We start from the raw sequence: 24,734 nt of genomic DNA, 5'->3' as shown, positions 1-24,734 counted from the left end.
ACCTGCAACGACCTGATCGCTAAACACGGCTCTGCGCTCCAGAGGTCGGGACCACCTCTCTCTCTCTCTCTCTCTCTCTCTCTTTCTCTCTGACTGCTGACGAGCTCAGTACTGACTGTTAGTCCTTCTTCAGGCACATCTGATTAAGCCCATCCGTTTGTGTGGTTCCTTTCAGGTCCTTGTCCGAGCTGGAGGGTGTGAAGCTGGGTGGAGACACGAGCGATAAGATTCGACAGGTCACAGAAAGAGCCACGCTGTTCCGAATCACTTCCAATGCCATGATCAACGTAAGGCTCTGACCCATATCTGACTCTTGTAGTTCTGTAGTAATAGACTAAAATCCTTTTATTCTCAGCACTGCTGTGATTAGCACTGATTAGCATGGTGGTGGTGTATGTGGTGTTAGTGTGTGTTGTTCTGGTTTGGGTTGATCAGAAACAGCAGTGCTGCTGGAGTTTTTAAACACCTCAGTGTCACTGCTGGACTGAGAAAAATAAAAATCAACCAGAAATGTTACGCCAAAATCGTCTTGTGAACATTAGGGGTGGGCAATATGACAAAAAAAATATTTTTTATTATAAGAATATACTACTGCAACAAAAATATTTGTTTTATTTCGTTTAAAAATAACAGTTTCAAACTGAATGAATCTTTAAGAAGAACAGGATTGAAGTAGGAAGTAGGATAATCACATATATTTTGTTGGACATGTCTCTGCGGTGTTCAGGCGTGCCGGGATTTCCTGGCCTTGGCTCAGGCTCACAGTAAGCGCTGGCAGAAAGCTCTACAGGCCGAGCGCGATCAGAGGGTTCGGCTGGAGGAGACGCTGGAGCAGCTCGCCAAGCAGCACAACCACCTGGAGAGAGCCTTCAGAGGAGCCACCGTACTGCCCGCCTCACCCAGCAACCCCACTGCAGACAGCAAAGGTGGAGTGTTTATACACGCGCACACACACACACACACACACACACACGTTCAGCAGACACTTCCTAGTACTTGTTTATTGATCTTTGCAAAGGCCAAAGTCTGAAATAATTGACAGAACTGAGAGATGCCCTCTTTGCTCTGGAGCTCAGCCAAAAATGGATGATGGGAAATCAATCCTCTGACTCTTCACTCTCTCACACATCATCAACCTCATGCAAAACCTGTTATCTGTTAAAGTTACCTGTTGTACCTGGCAGTAACAGTTAAAGCAGAGCTTTATGAAACGCACAGAAGTCACAACACATTGATGTTTCTGGCTGCATCTCAAATACATACTTACTCCCTATATAGTGAGACCCTATAAAGAGTCAACACGAAGATAGCATTAGATTTCAGATTGTCGTACGTGAGTTTATTGTAAATACATTTCTATTACATATACAGTACCAGTCAAAAGTTTGTTGTTTATTCGAATAATTTACGACGTTGTAGATTAATATCAAATATTTAAAAACTATGAAGGAACACATGCATTTAGTTATTAGACAAAAAAGTGTTTTTCTTGATATAAAAACCCAACCCAGGTGTTTTAATTGGGACGAGTTGGAGAGCAGAGTAAAGGAAAAGCAGTTAACAAGATCTCAGCACCTCTAGAACTCCTTTAAGACAGTTGGAAAACCAGAACCATTACAGTGTTTTTTTTTTTTTTTTTTTACACTTTGTATGTTTTTTTTTACTTCATGACTGCAGATGAATTCCTTCATCATTTTAACGTGTTCAATATTAGAAAGTAATACAATTAAAAAAGAATCATTAAATAAGAAGGGGAGTGTCCAAACTTTTGACTGGTACTGTGTGTAATGCTCTGTTAAGATTTGGGCCCAATTTAATTTCTCATTTCTACCCTTGTTTTTGAGTGTCAGTTTTTGCCTCAAAACTGAGTAATAAGGGGAAGTGGCTAAAATCTTTCCCATATGAACAGGGACAGCTCTTCAAGAACCAGATACGTCATCAAAATAAATAAATAAATAAGTAATAATAATAATAAAATGAAACACTGTAAAGTTCAACAATCTGCCTTAAAATTCAGTTTTGCCCCACATGGAGCTAAAGGTAGCTACTCGCTAGCTTCTTAGTCAGAATTTTATTTTCCTCCTTAAATGCAGCAGAAACTCAGTAACTGCTGTTGCACCATTTAAGGTGGAACAGAAAATGTGCCTAGCAAGGTACCAAAATGTTCTACTAGCGATTTTTTAAATGCTTGTTATGAAGGAAATGGCCATAATATTAAACTATTTTAAAATGAACATTGTTGTTTTATTCTATAAACTACAGACATTTCTCCCAAATTCCAAATAAAAATATTGTCCTTTAGAGCATTTATTTGCCTGAAATTAGAAATGGCTGAAATAACAGAAAAGATGCAGAGCTTTTAGACCTCAAATAATGCAATATTTATAAAGAAATCAATATTTGGTGGAATAACCCTGGTTTTTAATCACAGTTTTCATGCATCTTGGCATAATGTTCTCTTCCACCGGTCTTACACACTACTTTATGCCACATGTTAGGCAGGTGGTGTGCTGGTCAATCTATCCTGTGTTTTTTGACTTTCCTATTTTAGGTTCAGGTCCTGGAAAGGGCGACGCCAGCGATGACGATGATAATGAGTTTTTCGATGCTTGTGAGGACGTGCAGGAGTTTATCACTATTCCTGCCGACCCCAAATACCACAGGTCTTCACCCTCTCCTTTCTTTCTACTGCGTGTTCTGTAAAGGGATGCACCAGAATGAGCGTTTTTACCAAATTTAAACGAAAAATTAAATGATTACTTGAATTAAATGTGCTAAACAATTTTAAAACAATTAATTGAACACTGAATGCTTTAAACGTCAAGAGTGGTTGTAAATACGTGATGTTTCACACCAAATCGGATGCATCCCCTGTTCTGCATGTTCTCTGTGTGTGTTCTGCATGGTCCTGTCCCACTGTCGTCCATCTCTTTCCCCATTCTCTGTTTGTCTGATATAAGTGTTCACTGGACCTAAGTGTGTGGCCTCTGCTTTCCCTCCACCTTCTTTATCTTCCCCCATTTCACTCTCTCACTCTCCCTCTCTCTCATTCTCTCTCTCTCTTTCTCTCCCCCCTCTTCTATGCATTACTCTCAGGAGGTCCGGCAGCAACATCAGTGGAATCAGCAGTGAGATAGGAATGGACGATGGGACGACATCGGTAAGACGTCACTCTTCCCTTGTGATTCCTCACTCATAGATACAGTCTATCAGTTTTACCCACAATCACTTGGCAGTGGTATTGGTTTTTGTGGTATTGAGTTCTGACTGGATTTCTGCAGCAGAATAAGTTTAGCTGGGTTTCATTAAGGTCAAAGCCATTATTTATTGTTCTTTCAGTTTCAGTTTTGTGCTTAGTTTCAAATCTTTGCTTGAAACGCACACAAAGACGCCAAATGCAGAGAGTGCACAGTTAGGTAAACATGTAGAAGTGCTCTAAATTCGGGCTCTACTTCTAAATATTCATCCACACTTTTATTTTCTTTCCAATTGTCCACACACTATCGCTGTGCTCAAAAAAAAAGTCTCAAAAAAAAGTCTAAAAAAAAATAAATCTTAAAAACTGAACTGGATCTAGCCGTATGCTTAGAGAAAATATTTGTAATTTAAGCACAAGTAATGCTGTTGTTCCAAAGATCCAAAAAGATGGTAAATCCAGGTCCAGAGTAGAGGATTTCCAGGGCCAAAATTGTTACAAATGTTAAGAAAACTACTTTTTTTAATTCCCTAAAACAATTTATATCCCTTCAGAAATGTAAAATGCAGCATTTCCAAGTATACTTCCAGTATTGTAAGCTGGTGCTTTATGTTGAGATTCACCGAACAGTTGTCTTTTCTCTGAGCAGAGCAGATTAGCAAATGAGTTTTAACATCTGAGTGCCCGAGCCGAGGTTCATGTGTTTGTCACAATGTGTACTAGCAACTGATCACACAAGAACGTTACTGCATCCTGTAATCATCACCACCTACATGGGCTGCATCTCTCTATACTTCACACTATTAGTTTGTATGACGTTTTTAATTCGACAAATTTCTTTCCTGGTGTTGTGTCGAATTCTCAGTGACTCAGTGTCAAATTCTTACTGTTATCCTTTAGAGGTGTGCCAAAAAATCGATTCACATAAGAATCTTGATTCTCATTTACTACGATTCAGAATCGATTTAAAATGTCCCAAAATCGATTCTGAGGGGCGGGTTTTAGACTGATTTTGGGCTGGGTATTTTTGTTGGACCTGGCAACCCTGGGGATAGCGCTTGTCCTTTCAAACGGAGATCTTCCAGACACACACAGAGCGTAGGTGTTTGAGAATCACCGGTAAGATGGCAGAACAAGCACTATATTACATTAGATTAACGTGTAGTTTCAATGTTTTATGGCAGAATGCTTCATAACAAGCATAAAAAAGATCGCTAGTAGTTAGTTTCAGTAACTGTTAGCTAGCTAACTAGCTAACTTTCCAGTTCCACCTTAAATAACGCTACAGGTGGCAGCGGGCTGCAGCATTTAAGGCGGAACGGAAAAATACAATAAGCTAATCAGAGCTAATTTCAGCTCCTCATCACAGAGGAATTAAGGAATGGACCATATGAATTAATTTCTCCACCTCCTGCCCCCTTTCTGAAGAAATACAACGACCTTAAATTAACTAGTTAATCAGCAGCTGCTCCTGAACTTTAGCGCTTCACTGCTATCATCACATCAGCCCAGCAGCGTCACCTACACACCACCGCTAGTAGCCTGGTAATAAAGCAGTGTTATTTATTATTTATTTATTGTTCATTAACGTCATTGTGATATCCCAGTGATTCCTCTGTCACTGAGGACCCACATTCCTTTATTGTTTTTGTAACACATTACCTGCTCCAGGACCAGTGTATATTATGGAGGGTTTTTTTTCAATAAGATTCATAAGCCAGAAGCAGAAATTTTTATAATTCAAATCGTTTTGAATCAAAAATCGATTTTGAATCGAATCGTGGCCCCCAAAATCGGAATCGAATCGAATCGTGAGATAGTAAACGATTCCCACCCCTATTATCCTTACTAAATAAGGATTAATCTACAGTTACAGTAGATACAGAATCACCAGCACTGTAATCTATTGTACCCATACTGCTGCATGACTCATTTAAACACAGAGGGGAGTCAATTCTTCTATTGTTTAATGGGTGATGAAAGCCTGCTGTAACTTCCCATAATTTATCTGAAAGTCTCAAGTGTCTCACTGCAAACAAAACAGACCATTGTCTTTGAGCATTTATGAGCTACTTTGATGTGAAATGTGTTATTTGTACTAGGGGGTTTTAAATATCGTATATCGTTAAATATCGTTATCGCAGAAATATCCTGATATGGTGATAGCATTTTAGATCCATATGAGCCATTAGGGTACTACTTTTCTGCTGTTTGTATCAAAAGAATAATTCACACTCAATATAATTCTGTCTGTCCAGTATCATTCATTGTACTTCAGTCCTGGTACAGTCTGATAAATCTTGTATAAAATATCGCCAAATAAAATGTAATATTAATTTTGTTGCAGTTAGGACTGGTCTATATCGTAAAAAAAAACAGCACCAAGCTATTGTTTCTTTTACGTTTAATTTCAATATATATATTTTATATAAATAGTAAGCAGCCCCCTTCAACCCTATGCCTGTATATTAAACGTGCAACATAACCTCCTCGGATTTCAGTTAATTCAGTTAATTATAAGGAAAAGTGTAAAATATGTAAATCAGTTCTAAGGTTCACTGCAGCTTTTATATATAAAGATGGCAATCTTTTTAATCTTTTAAAGTCGCATTAAGACAGTAATTTCATTAATTGGATTAATTCCATTAACCTTCCAGCCCTAATCACAGTAGTATAATTTTTTAATTTATATATTTTTTAAATTCAGTATTTAGAATATATTTGGCAGATTTTGGTTTTGTGGTTCTCTGAGAGCTGCAGGTTTTCTTGGGTCATCCTGCAGTTCCTGTTACCCAGATCCTGATCCACATCATTTTGCTCTTAGCGTGCACTTTTGTGGTTTTGGCGTAATGACTTTCTTCTTCCTCTGCTGTCAGCTGATCTGTGTTTGACGTAAAGGCCTGTGTTTCCTGCAGGCTTGTCAGCAGATTCAGGACAGCCTTTCTGAAGCACTCTCCATAAATCTCACACTGGATCTGCCTGTTTTCTTCCTTTGTTTGGTTTTATAGCCAGATTGTAGCCGTGGGGTCTCAGTCAGGACGAGACTTTGTGCTTTTTACTTATTCAGTTTCGGTTCACCCAGTTAAGCGTCCCAACCTGAATGGACAGAGAAACACATACATAATATATATATATATTTTTTAAAAACATTTTTTTATTAGAGAAATCTCATTAATAGAGAAAAAAGAAAAGTTCTTATCCTTATTATTTTTATGATTTTGTTCTTCTGTACACTGTGGTAAACAGTGTTGAGCGCAGCAGCAGCAGCTTTAGCTCATGTTTGTTTTACTCTCTCTGTGTCCTGGTGATGATGGCAGAGAGCCAGAACCAATTTATAAGGATCCTCCTCCTCCTCCTCTTTCTTCTCCTCCCATCATAGCAAAAACCAAACTCACTGAAGAACACTAGAGGGCACTCTGAGACCTGAGAAACCGGATAAACCTTAATGAATAAGGCACTCTAGCTGCTGAATACTGATTGTTCTCTGGAAGAGCATGTTTCCAGATCATTTACTGTTTGATCCTCAATATATTTCAACACTGCTCATAATCTATCAGAACTTTTACATGTCAGGTTTATTAATGAGGTTTATTGGAATTAAATACAGAGTTGAATAAGGCAAAAACACTGACTGCTATATGTAATAACCTGGCAAAACTGTGTATAAATGGGGAAAAACAACACTGTTCAAGATTAAGAGGCATTTCCTTTTTCTCAGGTTTATTATTTAGGATTGTTGTAATAAAATATACAAAAAAGGCAAAAACAGTACTGTAATACAATGTGTGTAAAAACCTTGCAAAAACAATATAAATGAGGATAAATAGGGAGCAAATAAAATTTTACTACTATTTTACTACTATTCAGTATATATCCCAATATATAACAATATTGCAAGCAAAAGTGTATATATATTAAAATCAAATTTTTATCATATTTATAAATCCTGAGTTAAAGCAAAGTTTACTTTTTAGCCAGTCAGAACAGTGGGCTCTAAAGACTACACTGCTATCTAGTGGGCGGGGTTTAGCATAACCCTAAAGTATCCACATATAAACTATAAATGAGTTCACTCCACTAAAGTAAACATGTACTTCATGTACTTCAGATTTTTTTATTTTATTTTATTATTTTTTTTATTATTATTATTATTATTATTATTGTTTTTTTTTTGTTTGTTTGTTTTTTTTTCTCAAATTTTAAGTCCAGGCTTCAGAATCATTTATAATAAAGTGCTTCATTTTGGTGTATGTTAAATATTTTCCCCTCGTTGGTTGATTTGCAGCTGGACGAGCAGTCTTTGGCATCCAATCCGGAGTCTCCTCAGTCTCAGGAGGTGGTGCCTGTGAGGAAGAGGCGGACTCGCATCCCAGACAAACCCAACTACTCGCTCAATCTGTGGAGCATCATGAAGAACTGCATCGGGAAGGAGCTCTCCAAAATCCCCATGCCTGTAAGTGTCTGTCTGTTCTTCCTTTATGTGAGAGTGATTTTATGTAAAGAACAAATGATGAACATGTTTTGTAGAGCTCATAATGTGTGCCCTTTAAATAAATATTTTTGGTTTTATTTACTTTGTTTGTTAATGAATTTTTTCTTATTTTTCTTCCTATTTATATCAAATTATTTTACCACTTTGTAGATGGTACCTTTTTTCACTTAGGTTTCTTTCATTTGGCTTAAATAATCTTATATCTTTTTATCTTTATTCAGTGACTGATATAAACTATATGTTCCTTACTGTATCATTAAATATATACAAGCAGGTGAAGTGTTTGTGCTGTGCTCAGTTTCCTGGACAGATAAGACCTTACCACAGACTATATTTTCCTCTCAGTTGGAGATCTCCTATTTAAAATGCTGTTAAGTGGCCTCTGAGTGTTTAGAACTTTCTAAACCAATCCCTCCTCCTCCTCCTCTTCCTGCTGCAGGTGAACTTCAACGAGCCGATCTCCATGCTGCAGCGTCTGTCTGAGGACCTGGAGTACTCTGAGCTGCTGGATCGAGGCGCTAAGTGCCAGAGCTCTCTGGAGCAGCTGTGCTACGTGGCTGCGTTCACAGTGTCCTCCTACTCCACCACAGTGCACCGCACAGGCAAGCCCTTCAACCCCCTGCTGGGGGAGACCTTCGAGCTGGACCGCCTGCAGGAGAGCGGCTACAGGTCCCTCTGTGAGCAGGTGAGGAGATCATCACACAGAGAGAGCAATGAATGGGTTGGGTAATTGGCCTTCTAAATTAGGGAGATAATTGGTTAACAAATAGCATTATCTCCATAGTTTGTTTTACACTAGGAAAAAACCCTAAGTGTACAACAAACCTAAACTTAGGCCTGTCGCCATAATTGTTATCTAAGTATTGTACACAAAATTAATATGGCAGTAATCATCTTTGCCACCCATATATATTGCTGGTTTGTTTTTTTGTGTGTTTAAGCAGAGACGTTTAACCAGGTGTGCTGTTCTGATAAGCTCCACACACAGAGCCATCAGTTTTACTGCTGCTGTAGTCTTTCACACTGTTTAATCAGGGGGTACACAAACATCTGTAACTTGTGTTTTAATGGAAATCAAGTGATTATAATTAGTTACATCAGACCAGTGTAATGTATATACAGAGCTAGTTTTAATGTTATGGCTAATCTGCATATGAATTACGTATCACACAAGCTATATTATAGACAGTTGCACATTTGTATAGGCTTCCTAATGCTTTATACACACAGGAATTTGTTCAGCGTGGCTTATCTGATAAACAAGTCATAATAATAAAAGGAAATGCAGGTAGCAGGTCCTGTTTTGGGACAGTTTTGTATGGAGTAGCAGCAGAGATGGCTTCTGTTCACGGCTACAGTAATGTGAGCCTGTTATAAAGTACTGAGAGAGTTATTTGATGCATATAAAACTGTATATACATAACAAACGTTACACAGTGTAATGAATTTAAACTATCCTTCCTCCAGGTCAGTCACCATCCTCCAGCAGCAGCTCACCATGTGATCTCTGAGCGGGGTTGGACCCTGAGGCAGGAGATCACTGTGGCCAGCAAGTTCAGGGGCAAATACCTCTCCATCATGCCTCTCGGTATGTATGTGTGAAAGTGTAGTGTAATGGAAAGTCAGTTCTGTGTCCTCTGTGTCTCGAAATACGTCCGTCGATATCTACTGCCACAGTCACCCAGAGAAACTTCTCTACAAAGTAGAGACTTTTCTCTACAAAGTTGCAGCTAAAGACTCAAGCTATCACTAACAAGAAAGGACATGGGTGTACAATTTTACTGAGAATGGTCTTAAAAGTTCTTTAGTCTTTAATTTAACTTACTGAAACCTTAACGGTGTAACAAAGCAGCCTCAAAAGATGCATCGCGATTGAAACATTTGAGGATGTGCTTCACGGGAACATTTCATGATCTGTTTTTTTAAATGTTAAGCCGTTGCATTATTTAAACACCAGAGGTTGCAGTCATTCTAGTGCAGGGCAAAAGCAAAGGGATATGTCAGTCATTTTTGACTGAAACCAAGCACACAAGCTATGTAGTGGAATAAAGAGTAAGATTTTTAAAGATTGAATTTTGCAGCCAAATTAAAGAAAAACGTTACCATAAACGAAAATACTTTATTAAAGATGCACAGAAACCAATTTAAGTAGAGTAATTAATCATATTTCTTTTCTTCCACTTTGACAATTATAATTTTACTATAGATTTCCTAAATGAACAAGCTATTTTGAGAAATAAAAGAGCACAGTAGTTAATTTTTTTTTTAGGTGCATTTTTCCTTGTTTATACACTTAAGGAAAAAAAGATGTCTCATATTTTTGTCATTCAAAATTAGATCAGCAAATCCAGAATTGTGAATTAAATCCTGAGCAGAGTGCATCGATACACCACTAGTATATAGAATTAGACATTATACAGGATGAGGAATCTCAGTTTAAATAACAGTAATGGTAAACTGTATATCTGGAAAATACTTTTGCTTGCTTGTTTTTGCAAAAGGTGCAATTAGAGCACATTTTTAGCATAAATGCCAATCTTTTAGCTGCTTTTTGTATTGATTTTACTGTTTAAATCTCGCATTAATTTCGTATTCGTTTTCAGATTGTGAGAATAACGAGAGTAATGTATATATTGTTCTCTCTAGGGTCCATTCACTGTATATTTGACAAGAGTAATAATCACTATAGCTGGAAGAAAGTCACCACCACCGTGCACAACATCATTGTAGGCAAGCTGTGGATAGACCAGGTGAGAACTTTTACACCGTACACTCTCATAAATCTCCCACAGTTTATTGTATTATTTTAAAATGGATGTAAATTAACGGTAATATTGATTATTGAGGTTATTTTTTGGGTAAATATATTGTAGCATTGAAAAAAAATAAGTTATTATTATAACACTCCTACAAAACACTCAATATTTATTTGTTTATTTATTTTTATTCAGTCTGGTGAGATAGACGTGATCAACCACAGGACGGGAGACCGCTGCCACCTAAAGTTCACCCCCTACAGCTACTTCTCCAGAGACGTGGCCAGAAAGGTGAGGGTTTCTCAACCCAGAGCTATTTCCATTAATAACTACATCAGATAAGGTTATACACAGTTTTTTTTTGTCTTGTTTTAATTCATTTTCTCTCCTTTTTTCTCTCTGTCTGTTCTCCCAGGTGACGGGAGTGGTGACGGATAAGGACGGGAAGGCTTACTACGTGCTGTCCGGAACGTGGGATGAGAAGATGGAGTGCTCGCGTGTGATGCAGAGCAGCAGGGGAGGAGAGAACGGCACGGAGGGACGCCAGAAAACGGTTTACCAGACTCTCAAAGCCCGTGAGCTGTGGAGGAAGAACCCGCTACCGTAAGAACCTTACTGTTCCTCAACAACTTCCTTTCTTTAGTATGCAGTGGCAACTATAGGTTCAAGTTAAAGTGACAGTCTGTGCGTTTTGGTGAGAGTGTGTCATTACACTGAGCATGCTGGAGAGTACTTTTAAAACATGCATTGTGGTGCAGACTCTCTTCGGAGTAGATTAATCTGCTGAATTTAACTAGGAGTCATTGGCGCTCCCATTGAGCTTTTTGTAGGTCCCAGAACCTACCAGACAACCTACGTTTAGAATGAATGCACAGGACCAGTCAAAAGTTTGGACACACCTTCTTAGTCTGGTATTCTTTCTTTATTTATTTAATAAGTTTTCTACATTGAAGATTAATATTAAAGACACAAAAACTATTAAGCAACATATAAAATTATGTTCTAAAGAGTAAAAAAAAAGTTGATGAACTGAGATGATGATTTTAGGTGTTTTAATTGGGATGAGCTGGAGCTTCACAGCGTGAAGGAGAAGCGCAACTGTTGTTCAGCACCTCCAGGAACTCAAGTTGTGCTACAGATGACGATGGAAAGGCTGCAGAGAAGTATGTGTCCATTTTAGAGATTTTAGAGAGTTGCACGTCATCAGCGCAGCAGAGGAATGAGATTCCATGATGTCTGATTAAATTGCAGAGGGGAAGCATGTATATAGTAAAGAGGTTGGGGCCAAGGACTGACCCCTGGGGGGCCTGTGTAAAGATTCATCCAGAAATGTTGACATCTGTGCATTTTTATTAAATATTGCTTAGCATGTACCATTTTAAAGTCTTAAGTTGTGTGTAAAAGTTGTGTGGATGGAAATTTCAGGGGCTGTCGGTGGTGTTAACTGCTCAGCAGGTAGTCGTAGTTCTCCTCATATCAGTCTCTGACCCTGTTGGGTCATTGCGGAGGTGGTTCTGCCTCTAAAACAGATTTAAAACAGCTGTGTGTGTGTTGTTGTGTTAACAGGGAGGGGGCGGAGAACATGTACTACTTCACACAGCTGGCGTTGACCCTGAACGAGCAGGAGGACGGCGTAGCGCCGACGGACAGCCGGCGACGGCCGGACCAGCGGCTGATGGAGCAGGGGATGTGGGACGAGGCCAACGCTGAGAAGCAGCGTCTGGAGGAGAAGCAGCGCAGCGTCCGCAGGGAGAGAGAGAGGGAGGCCGTCCGACTGGCCAGCACTGCTGAGGAGGGTAAGGAGGAGAGAAACGCTGTAGAGCTCGGTTCAGACAAGGGGTGGGAATCACATAGGGCATCTCATGATACGATACAATCACAATACTGTAGATAAAATACTCCTAAATAAGCAAAAAACAGGAATTTTCCATACGCAGTAATTTAATATCGTATTTTTCGCACTATAAGGCAAAGAAATCTTTTAAACTTTCTCAAAAATCAGCAGTGCACCTTTTAATCCGGTACACCCTATGTAAGAATTTTACCAATCAGGTTGTAAGGAGCAGTGAGGCCACTCTGCTGAAGTACAGAGTTATACAGGAGTTTCAGGAGTTTAGTTCTCCAGCACCGAGATTCGAGACTGGAGCAGTATTAGCATTAGCCGCTAACCGCACTAAGCACTAGCACTCTTGAACTGTTCAAAAGTGAGAATTATTGGCCTGTATCCTGCTGCTAACTCTGGCTAGCACTGCTGGAGCAGCTTTAGCATTAGCATCTAACCCCGCTAGCTTTTTCAGCGTTGAAAGGCAAGTTTATCGGACTGTAATCTGTGTGTTTACACTTTTAAAACAAGCTAAGTGGTACAAACTACTAGTTAATATCATCCTGGCTTACCGAAACACTCAGGGTTCCTCAGTCTAGCGCTGTCGGGCAGCATTAGCTGCTAACTGCTAGCAACTACTGTTAATGTTCCAGCGTTAGTGCTGGAGAAATTCAAAAATCTAAGCTTACTGTAAATAAACGGAAGCACTTTACTCACCCAAATAATACATTTTTTTTTAGAAGAGAAGTCTGTGTAGAAAATAGACATTTATTGAGAATGCGCCTATTAATCCGGTGCGCCTTATGTTCGCCTTATTATCTGGTGCGCCTTATAGTGCAAAAAATACTGTAAGTTAAATTTGGGGTAAGTTTTGGGGAGCTTACATCGCCTATGTTAAAAAAAAAATAAAAAAATCCATATTTGACACCATGTATCGATACTAAACGATAAAATGTGTTCAACACTATACAATATATCGTGATTTTAATATATTGTCCCACCCCTAGTTCAGACCAGAGCTCAGTACTGCTCAGAATCAGAGGGTTTACTCTAGTTAATTCAGCCACCGCCTGAAAATCAGTTCAGAGTTCATTTATCTTGTCCTAATGTTGTAGTTTATGTGGTTTGTGTCCGTGTGTCGACGTGTCCTGTGGCATCTCTACTTGTTCACGGTCCTCCATTCACTCTCCTCTGCCTCTGTCTGTCTCTCCCTCAAGCTGTCATTGAGGACTCCATAACTGACTCGCCTCTAAAAAGCAAGTACTCTTCTTCTTCTTCTTACATCTGTCTCTTCAGTACAACACACACACACACACACACATACACAGTGTTGGTGCTGTGGGGCAGTACCGTATCTGTTATGTCTGAAACCCTACTGTTTAAAGCAGCTGATTTATTGGATTACACTTTAAAATAATTAAAAATATACGTTTTGAGATATTATCCAGTGAGAGACAGAACCTGTATACAACCTGTACACACACTCGCTGGTGTGCAGGCGTCCCAGTAAGTACTGGAACAAAAGCATTGAGACCGACATATTAATGCCTCTGGTTTTAGTATGTTATGTCTTAAAAGCTCCTGTAAGTGTGATGTGTAGGTGTTCCATTACTTTTGTCTGTATAGTATACACCGTTATTAATATATTAATGCCTTAGGAATGCAATGTCTTAAAAGCTCCTGGAGGTGTTATGTGCTAGGGGTGTGCCATAATGTATCGTACACAATAATAATAATAACTATTTTAAATTTTGTAATTGCAAAAAATAAACTAAAATATTGTGATACTTTTTTAAGGCCATATTGGCCTTCAAGATAAAACTATATCTGTTTATATCAAAAGGAAAATTCACACTAAATAAATGTACATTAAACCCAAATCTGTTACAGACACAATATGTCTGATTTCTATCTTTCCATTTTCATTCGTTGTACTTTTTGTAGTACTAGATATTTGGAGTGCATTATTAGTATCATGACATGCTGGATTATTCACTTCTGTTATAATCTGGTAAAAATCTCAGATCGGGGTGTGCCATAACATATCAAATGCAACAGTATTACCAAATATACTAAATACTTATTTTGTTGCAGTAGTGTGTTAAAAAAAAAATTAAATCCATTGTTTTTTCATTTTGACAAGAATATGTTTATTGCAAAAATACCCTGATATATTGTGATATTTTTTATAGCAATATCACCTACCCTAGTGTGTGTTAGTGTCCTAATACATTTGTACATGGAGTGTTTAAAAAGGCGTAGACCAACCTCATTCTTTCGTTTGTATTTATTTTATTGTTTATTGCATGTTTACCTACAACGAAAATGTTGGTGCATTCCCTGAAGCAGTGCTCAATATAAACATATTTAAATATATATATGTATACACACATGCACAAATAGACAGCAATCTCATTTGACAAGTGAGCACCTCAAAGGTCAAAATGTGTGTGTGTGTGTGTATATAGATATATATATAGATATATATAGATATATAGATATATATATAGATATATAGATATGTGTAATGGTAAGTAGTATATTACACAATACAATCTATAGTTTGTATAGTATATAGTGGGTAAAAACTGTGGGTCCTTATCAGTGCGCAGCATTAAGGAGCCAGTAGAGTTTAAGAGATGGACCGTGTATGTAGATCAGTCTTAGTTTTGGTCCAAAAAGAGTTTTTTGTGGCTTGATTATGTGTAGATAAAAAAAATGAAATGAATGAGCACAACACTCTGGAATTTTCCTCTCAAAGCGTTCCAGATGTGTCCTGTTCAAATGTTGTTGGGTTTGTGTTCTGAAATTGTCCTTTCTCTCACTGTTCCTGCCCCACCGTGCTGTTCCTGCAGACTGTGTGATACTATAAGCTTTACCACACACACACACAAAAAACAATCTGCTATAGATGAAGGGCATTTGTGCCTCTGTAGATTCAGTGATGTCCAGCTCTGGTCTAGGTGATTCAAATCTTCATGGCAATTGATATGTCTGTGTTGAACCTATGTCCTATTCTACGCGTACCATACGCGTAGCCATAGACCCTATGGTCTTCCCAGAAAGGTAAGAGTCATGTGACACAGACAGCAGCTGCTGTGATTGGTCTGTGATTGAACTGCCCACACATTTCCCGCCAAAAGCAGGGATGTAAACGAAAGAAGCTGCATAGGGCGCTCGCACAGGCAGAAGTATAAATTGGCCTTAGTCTTTTTTCCTTTTTTCCCCACCCCTGGTTATTTTGGTTTGAGTTGTTTTTTGATTGCCGGGCTCTCTGTGCTCCTCATCAGCTGACGATGTGGAGTTTTCTTCTGACCCATCGGACAGCGCTTTCAAAAGCAAGTATCACTCTCTTCTTCTTTATCCGCTCATCCCTCTTCAAATCCCGGTGGTCCTCCTTCCACTCCTTACTGTTTTTGGTGACGCTTGTCTGTTTACACGGACAAATCTAGCCGGATGCTACCAGTCACAATCATAACCACCCACTGCGCTGCCCTGCTATTCACTGTGGGTGGTAATATTAGCTTTCCAGTACGTATCCCTGTTACACATGTGATGTTAAATTTTACGTGTTTTTTTTCCCCATAAAACTGCTAAAGAGAGTAGGAGTGTAAAAATGTAGTAGTAAATTGAATTATTTAATATTCTGTATTAAACTCTGTAAAGTTGTGTGTTAGAGCAGTGGAGAATATAGCTGAGCGGCAGAGCACTGTAGCCATTATTCATGCATTCCAGTTCTTCCAGGTTCTCGCGTATAATATCTAGATCAACTTGTGAGTTTTATGCACCAGTCAAGAAGCTCATAATTTGATGGCAGTCTTGAAACAGTCACTGTTAGTAGCTAACATAGAGTCGATTTATAAAAGTAATGATGTGAATTTACTGAAATCTGCCAGGAATGTTATACATGTTTATTGTTTGACCCCCCCCTACTCTGTGTTTTTTAACCCCCAAACAAAAATACATGCATAAAAACATCTCCAGTTTTTTTTTTGTTGTTTTTTACTGTGAGAAGTATCCATTAGTAAAGAAGATTCTTCTAATTCTCAAAAACGGAAACAAATACTGTAATACAGTGTCGATGTTCAGATTGTGAAGGTTGGATTCTGCATTTTTAGTTTCTTTAAGCGCTCATCACTCATCGTTCTTCACTCCGCTGTGTTTTATTATTCTTCATTTGTCCTCCCGCCCCCAGCTTACACAGACGAGACCTCCTCTGATCTCTCGCTCTCAAGCAAGTAGCTCTTCATCACCCCTCTCTCTTCTCCTGTAGATCAAGAGTAGAGATGTTTAGTGTCAGAATCAGCATTTCAGCACCTCTCAGACGTAGCTTCTAGTGTTAGAACTGTATTTTTCTGGTCACATGATCAACACTGACTTTTTCACGCGTCTCTAATTCTGCTCTGTTCTTTGTTCATCCTTTCGTCTTTCATCTTCTGACCTCCTGCAGGTGAAACTCTGCATGGTTCACATCCTCCATCATACTCAAGCAAGTACCTTCACTACTGGACTGAACCACTAATGCCAGGTTCACGTGCAAAAGCTCTGCGCTGTTAAGATACGAACGCGCCAAAGTCAAAGCACACCTGGCTCTTTATCAAGCTGCGTGATGCGTATTTGCCCGCTGCGCTATAGATTGCTAAAATAGGGCCCATAGTATTAAAAACACATTTATGTTATGTATAAAGTGTAAGTAAAATAAAAGTTTACCTTTTATTTAGTCATAAAATTAAGATCTGACACACAAACCAATAATGATAATCAGTACTATATGGATTCTATTTAAATGTTTGCAGAGTGCTGTTTTACAAGCCCCTGCCAAATATCTAGCAGGTTTAATATTTGTACCAGTCGGTGATTTTAGTTAGTGAAACCAGTAGCCACAGCCAATGGGAAGAGCACATTGTGTGAGAATAAAGCTGAGAGTGGAGTTTGGACATTGTCAGCATGCATTCTTTTTCTCATCCATATTCTTCCCTTTTTCCTTTTGTTTGATTTTGCTGCAAATCTGCCAAACGTAAAACAGCTCTCATTGCTCATTTCTTACGGACGTGTTCCTCCTCTGAAAGATTGTGTATCATTTTTTTTTTATTCACTCCATCTCGTACAAACCACACAACTAAACCTTAAATATCTGACACCTCTGAAAGTAGGGCAGTGTGAACCTGGCATATGAATCTCATAAGATAATAGCTAGTCTAGTATAGAGACACAAAAGATTATAACCATGATGCACAAAGAACACACGTCCTCATTTGCTTGTTCTACTTACTTTAGTGGGGGGCGTGGACCTTCTGTATGGATCTCCAGCCAAAAGCAAGTATCACCCACACTGGGCTATAGACCTAAGCCCCCTCATCCTCTGCTTTAAGAGTGTATAGTGTGTAGAGCTGTGTTTTGTTCCTGTCTGGCTTGTGTTTAGGGCTGCAACAGTTAGTCGAGTGCAATCAATGTCAGTGTAAATTTGTAGACTATGTTGAGTTTCAGTACCATGTTTTTAATCCCTTTCCTGCCATGATCACAACCTGCTTTAGCTCATTTTCTTTTTGTCTCTGAAAATGTCCAAACAAAAAGTCCATATTTACGTCCTACACTTTGCTGTTTTTGTAATTTTGGCAGTTCAGACATCAAGTGACGACTGAAAGGGGTGGAGCCAGTAACATCATTGACCCAAATGGAGTTATAGCTGAATAAAAGAAATAAAAATAAAAGACTCTTTGCTGAAAATGTATAAAATAAAAAAATTAGGGGGCGCCGAGTGGTCCAGCGGGCTAAAGCGCTGCCACTATGAGCGGGAGGTCGCAGGTTCGACCCCCCGCTCATGCAGCTTTGCCATCAAGCTGCCGGCGCTCAGAGGGAGCACAATTGGCCCTGCTCCCTCCGGGTGGGTAGATGGCGCTCTCTCCCCCTCATGCTTAAAGGTGGCGCCGGACGGCACGAGGCATCTGTGAGCTGATGTATCGGAACCTAGCCGCTGTGATGATTCATCAGCAGCAGCTGGAAAAAAGGTGTCGGAGGAGGCATGTGCTTGTCCGCATCCTTCTAGGGTTGCAGGTGCCACTGGTGATGGGGACGCACAAAGGGGAGGGACAATTGGATAGCCAAATTGGGGGAAAATGGGGAAAAATCAGAAATAAACTTATATATTTAAAAAAAAAGATTAAAAGCATGGCTCCAGATTAACTTTTTTTTTTCGCAACCGTCACAGAACCATCACAAAGCTTTTTGTCAGTCACCCCAAACTGAAAATAGTCTTTTCCAAAATTACATATACAGGTGCTGGTTAACGAATTAGAATAATTTGAAATAGTGCAATCATGAAATTCTTTGAATGCATTTTTTGTGCAGAAAGCAAATCAGGTGTTCACCGCACCTGTCCTACTCGTTAGACTAATCGCAGAACTCGTTACCTGGAAAAAAATTTGCTCAGCTGAGCTTTCCAAAAGGCCCATTTAGGCCATTTAACTGTGACACTGTTGTTTTATTGAATTAGAATAATGGAGAAACCGTTTCATTGAATTAGAATAAATGCTCGAATTTTTGTTTTCTGTGAAGAGTGTTCACTGTGCAGTATAAAGTCAGGGTTGAGTAGAAGTTGTAAAATCAATCATGGGTAAGCAGCGCGACCTCTCAACCGGAATAGTGGCTCAAATTCAAGCCCTTCGCCAACAAGGCTTGACCCAAACTAAAATTGCTGAGCAGTTCGGCATCAGCCAGTCTTCCGTCTGCAAAGCTCTCAAGAAAAACTGCAGCAAGCGCACCAACTGTTCCGGCGTCCGAAAAACTTCTGCTCGCGACAACAAGCAGCTGAGAAAGATCGCAGTCAGCAACCGGTTCAAGTCCACTTCCGAGCTCACCGACTTGTGGAACAAGCAGACCGGCGCTGACATCTCCAGATCAACCACTTACCGTCGTCTGCGCGAACTCTGCTTCAAATCTCGCGTTCCAGCAGTAAAACCGATGCTGAACAAGAAACAAATGGAGAAACGGCTGAAGTGGGCCAAAGAACACGGCGAGTGGACTGCTGAAGACTGGCAGAAAGTGGTCTTCAGTGACGAATCACGCTTCTGCATCTCCTTCTGTGATTAGTCTAACGAGTAGGACAGGTGCGGTGAACACCTGATTTGCTTTCTGCACAAAAAATGCATTCAAAGAATTTCATGATTGCACTATTTCAAATTATTCTAATTCGTTGACCAGCACCTGTATATATATATATAAGTTACCGTTGCACAGTTTCCCTTATTTCCCTCTACACTTTTAAGCTCCGCAGTTGACTGACATGGAGAAACACCAACCCCCATTATTTTACTGTAGGGGCTTAACCAAAAAGAAGTTGGAACACAGAACTCACCCACAGGAAGCACTGATGGTAATAATTTCTTACCTAGGAATGTACTGAATATTTGCCAAACCTCTTTAAGGTTTTATGGATAAGATGGCAATGATGAAGGCATCAAATACATTTAACATATTTAATATATGCAGTGGTGAAAAAAGTGGCAATTTTTAAAAAGCCTATTTTCAACTAATTGAAAAAACAATCAACAGAATAGAAGACTATTTAAATAATAATTAGTTGCAGCCCTAGTTCTGCTAGAACACATCCTCCCTGTAGTTCTCAGAGTTTAGATTAGGCAAAATGTGCAATCTGTAGAGTTCGGGATTTTGGGTGTGATTTAGAGCAGGTCTTAACGTGTTTGTACAATTTAAAGTCGGGTCCAGAGTCTGAACCAAGGTTGATGTGTTTGTTACGTTGAGTCAGATTAGTTTTGTCCACTTTTACACTGTAGTTTAGCACAATAAACTATAAATAATGTTACTACATCCTGTCACAATCCCCTTCATGGGTAAAGTCTCCCTTTACTCCCCACTGATTGGTTTGTAGAATGGTGTAAGTTCGTTGAGTTGCTTTTCCAGGTGCTGGGCCATATTCCACCTCCTTTTTAAGAGCATGTTCCGGAGCAGAAAGAGTGTAACTCAAGGTTTAACATACATTTGCAGTAGATACAGAATCCCCAGCATAACCTGTATTACTCATACTTCTGCATGGAGAGGAATCAGAATTCTACACAACACCCATTCTATTTCTTCTTTTATTGTTTAATGGCTGATTATAGCCAAATAACTTGATGTAACTGGTATCTGAAGGTCTGAAACATCTAGAAAAGTGCTTTACACTGCTTTACACTGCAGACACAACCAGACCATGGTGTAAGCAGTTCCAGATCAAGACCATATTATAGTACTTTAGTCCTGGTCGAGATCATATTATTGTACTTTGGTTCAAATCAAGGCAATATTTTGGTACTTCGGTCTGGATTGAGACCATATAGTACTTTGGTCCCAATTAAGACAATATTATAGTACTTTGCTCCTAATACAGACCATATAATAGTACTTCAGTCCAGATTAAGACCATATTATATTACTTTGGTCTGGATTAAGACCATATAATAGTACTTCAGTCCAGATTAAGACCATATAATAGTTCTTCAGTCCAGATTAAGACCATATTATAGTACTTTGGTCTGGATTAAGACCATATTATACTCCAAAATGGTCCAGAATGTGGTTTGCAGCAGCTTTCATTGTTGTGACGTTGTGAAAGCACCTTTTAAGGACGACCAGGTTACTCCCTATGTTTTGTGTTTGAGGTTTTTTTTGTGGTTTTTAATCTCTAATCTATAATCTACTGTTTCAGAACCTCTCAGCTCCTGCAGAAGGTCCGGATCTACTCACTCCTATTAGGCTTCTGGACTAATGGTTCTCTGTGTGTTTCCTCTTTATTCAGGCGCTCCGCAGGACAACTACACGGCCTTGTGGTTCGAGCAGGTGGTGGACGAGGCGACTGGAGAGCCCACACACATCTACAAAGGAGGATACTGGGAGACGAAGGAGCAAGGCACCTGGGAGAACTGTCCCGACATCTTCTGATCCAAATATTGCACATCTTCTCCGGCAGTGGAGCGGACTTCCCGAAAACGGAACGGAACACGTGACACGCAGCGGACTGCTCTCCTTTCCCGTCGTCTGTCTCCTCCTCCAGAACTGACTGGACATGTGATTCCTACACCTGTGCTTGTCTCACCTGTAACCCCTCCCACCCATCTCCTGTTCCCGCTGTGTGAGTACATACAACAGTGTCTGACAGCAGAAACGACAGCAGAGGCGGCAGAGGGGTGCACGGGATTCTACTCTACCTGTCTGTCTGTCTGCTTACCTGATACTCTGTTCTGTTAACATCTGTCTGTCCTACCTTACCTCCTCTCCTCCTCCTCCTCCTCCTGTGTCCTCCACTGTTTGGTCATATAAGGGAAGGGATGCACACCTGCTCTCGTTCTTTAGTGCTGTCGGCGGAAAAGTGCCGGACTCGTTCGCACCGCGGTCCGGCCTTCGCTAAAAAAAAGAAAAAATAGAACAACCCCCTCACAACCACACGTCTTCCGTAGTGTGGTAAAACAAGGGGGTCTATGAGGTGTGTGTGTGTGTGTGTGTGGTGTATGTGGTATGTGTGTGTGTGGGGTCCCTCATGGCTCTTGAGTTCTGACTGACAGCGCGCCGTGTTCCTGGCTTTATCTCCCAATTCGTGAGCCCATATCATGCAAATAATTAATAATAATATTAATAATAATAATAATAATAATAATCATGGTTGCTCTGTGGAAGTGTGGAAAGTGTGCAGTATTAAGTCAGCTAGTTACTAACTAAGATACCATTGCAACCACCTAGGATACCAGAGCAGCCACTTGTCTGCTATGGCATCTTAAATGGTTGTTTTTATCAAGCTATCTCCTAGCAACAGCCTAGCATCCACCTAGCAACAACATAGCAGTGCAGTGTTTGAGTTGAGAGAGTGTTTTTTTTTCATACAGGCCAATCAGAACACAGGTCCTTTACATAGATCAGTCTTAAAATTACGATAACAAATGTTGTATTTAACCAAGTTGGTCAAGAAATGAATTGTGATTATTTTAGTGCTTTGGCGCAGAAGCTATATGATATAAGAGAGCTGTGGGTTATGAGCTCTTTAACCTCCCTAAACATGGTCTAATTTACATATTAATTAGACTTATCATTAATATAATAAAATTAATATTAATATTAACTTATTTAGTTTTGCATATGCAGTCTGCCACAGTTTAGCCCCAGCCCCCTCGATAATGACAATAATAATGGGAAAAAAGTACCTTTATCCCTTGTGTGGGATAAAATCCTCTAAAGTAAAGAAGTAAAGGTCTAATTTACATATTAATTAGATTTATCATTAATATAATAAAAATGTATTTATGTCGCGATTTCATTACGCAAGTTTAGTCTACCACAGTTTATTCCCACCCCCTTAGTAATGCTATCACTCTGGAGTACAGAAACAAGGTACCTTAGCAACACCCTAGCATCTACTTAATAAAGTCACAACAACCACCTTTTATTTTTGGAATAGACCAATTAGAAGACAGCTGATTTACATATATTAGTGGTAAAGGTATAATGACAGATACTGAATGTCTAACTGTAAATGATGAATTATGACTGATATAGCTGATCACTCAGCAATACCTTACCATCCACCTAACAGGGTCGCAGCAACCACCCGTTTATACTGCTGCTCTTTTTGAAGTAGGCCAATAAGTAGACCAGCTGATTTGTGCAAAAATGAATGATGACAGATTTTGGAACATAAAATTATGGTGAATAAAGTGAAGCTCAACAAAATCAATTAAATGAAAGAGAGCTGAAAGATATGGGCTCTTTATAGCGCCCCCTAGCAGCAGTGTGCGCAACAGCATCCTTCAAATTTAGAGGAATTATGCAACTGACAATAGAGCAGCTCTAATTTCCAAATTCTGTAGAACACTACTAACCTCCAGCGGCCGAACACCTACTATACCTAATGAAAGTGTGTGTGTGTGTGCGTGCAGGTGATGTCAGAGGGACTCTGAGAGAGTGTATGTGTGTGTGTGTGTCCGTCCGTCCGTCCGTGTTAATGAGTGACGTGAAGGGTTTCATGTATATTCTATCCGGGGAAAAAAAAAATCATATTTTATTTTCAAGTGTACTTACAGTAAAAAAACACACTCTCTTTCTCTCTCTCTCTCTCTCTCTCTAACACACATACACACACAGTGTGATAAACTGACACACAGCAAAGCAGCCCATTGCAAATATGTGTATATATCAAATAATGAAGGACTATTAGTAATATTAATAATAATAATAATAATAATAATATTAATGCTGATATTAATAATAACTGCAATCACTCTGCATGGGAGACCTGAGCACACACTCTGGTGCGGTGTTGAGGGCGCTGTGCCTTTGCTGTGGAGCGACACACTGCCCCAACTGCTGGTAAACAACAAAACCACACACAGCACAGTCCACACTAACAGTTCTTTCAGCAGGATAATGCTCGCCCACACACAGCGGAGGGGTTAAAGGTGGCGTAAGGGCGGTGGTGAGGGAAGAGCGATGGTTAGGGTGGGGTGGAGGGCTCTTTCGAGTGCAGCCTGGGGTTTATTGTGGCTTTAAGGGCATGGCGTGGTGCTGATGGTGTAGTGTTAAGGGTGGTGCTGGTTGTGGTTCAGTGTTGAAGGTGGTGCAGTGTTGATGGAAGTGTAAGTGTGTGTGTGTGTGTGTGTGTCTCTCAGCTGAAAGCTGGGAATGTTTTTCTCCTATCAGAATAAATGAACAATAAGAGCCAAGAGCTTTTTATTATGAACACAGACTGATTATGATGAAGAAGACGGCAATGATGATGATGATTATGATGATGATGGGATTTTTTCTTTTTTCTTTTTTTTTTTGTAATGTATCTTTTGACTAAACCCTCTCCGTTACTCTAAACAGCAGTAAACTGGTTTGTAATTTTTACTGTTTTGTGTTTTAATTTTTTGTGTGTAAACATTACTCTCTCGTTTTTCTTTCGTTCTGACTGATTTTCTCCTCTTTTTCGTTTTTTTTTTTTTTTTTTTTTTTTTTTTTTTTTTTAATTTCTCCCTCTGTTCTGGGTCTGTCTGGCTCTCTGTACCGGCGCAGAGCAGACTGAGTGTAGTGATGCTGCAGGATGATGATGTAATTAAATCGGATTGGAAACACGGCTGGTTTCGTTGTGTTTTGGTTTGTGTGTAAAAGTTAATGATCCATGCAGCACAACATTGACCACCTCCTTGTTTCTACACCCGTTAACGCAGTTATCTTTTCAATCATATACAGACCCTGGCTATGGTGTGTTCAGGGCGCTTTGCATCTAGGCCAAAAAGTTCAAGTTCAACTTTGTTTGCTTTGTTCTCTACATGGCTTGTGGCAAACTTTCTTTCAACAATGGTTTTGCTCTTGCCACTCTTTCATTAAGTCTAGATTTGTGCAGCGCACAACTTATAGTTGTCCTGTGGACAGATTCTCATGATTCACCTGAGCTGTGGATCTCTGCAGCTCCTCCAGAGTGACCATGGGCCTCTTGGCTGC

The 24,734-nt window shown here is 39.6% G+C and overlaps 1 protein-coding gene across 5 annotated transcripts in view; it reads left to right on the top strand.

Annotated features, from left to right (window-relative positions):
* The window catches only part of LOC103044970 (oxysterol binding protein), a 37,643-nt gene extending 13,277 nt beyond the window's left edge, over positions 1-24,366 (top strand). Inside the window, exons 4-17 of one of the 5 annotated variants that reach the window (XM_049472269.1) lie at positions 1-44; positions 176-287; positions 728-926; positions 2,552-2,663; positions 3,097-3,160; positions 7,482-7,649; positions 8,128-8,373; positions 9,156-9,276; positions 10,335-10,438; positions 10,640-10,735; positions 10,860-11,047; positions 12,011-12,240; positions 13,484-13,522; positions 21,061-24,366. The exon at positions 1-44 is cut by the window's left edge and continues 119 nt beyond it. In XM_049472269.1, the coding sequence (XP_049328226.1) occupies positions 1-44; positions 176-287; positions 728-926; positions 2,552-2,663; positions 3,097-3,160; positions 7,482-7,649; positions 8,128-8,373; positions 9,156-9,276; positions 10,335-10,438; positions 10,640-10,735; positions 10,860-11,047; positions 12,011-12,240; positions 13,484-13,522; positions 21,061-21,203 (1,866 nt within the window). In that variant the 3' untranslated portion in view covers positions 21,204-24,366. Of the gene's footprint in view, positions 45-175; positions 288-727; positions 927-2,551; positions 2,664-3,096; positions 3,161-7,481; positions 7,650-8,127; positions 8,374-9,155; positions 9,277-10,334; positions 10,439-10,639; positions 10,736-10,859; positions 11,048-12,010; positions 12,241-13,483; positions 13,523-15,556; positions 17,000-21,060 lie in introns of those variants that run through there. The other 4 variants (XM_049472268.1, XM_049472267.1, XM_049472271.1 and 1 more) reach the window with 4 other exon arrangements.
* Positions 24,367-24,734: the final 368 nt, after the last annotated feature.

The sequence above is a fragment of the Astyanax mexicanus genome, chromosome 25 (assembly GCF_023375975.1).
Source record: "Astyanax mexicanus isolate ESR-SI-001 chromosome 25, AstMex3_surface, whole genome shotgun sequence".
Taxonomy (NCBI): Eukaryota; Metazoa; Chordata; class Actinopteri; order Characiformes; family Acestrorhamphidae; genus Astyanax; species Astyanax mexicanus.
Note: the sequence above shows the minus strand (reverse complement) of the source record. Positions and strands in the feature narration are given on the sequence as shown.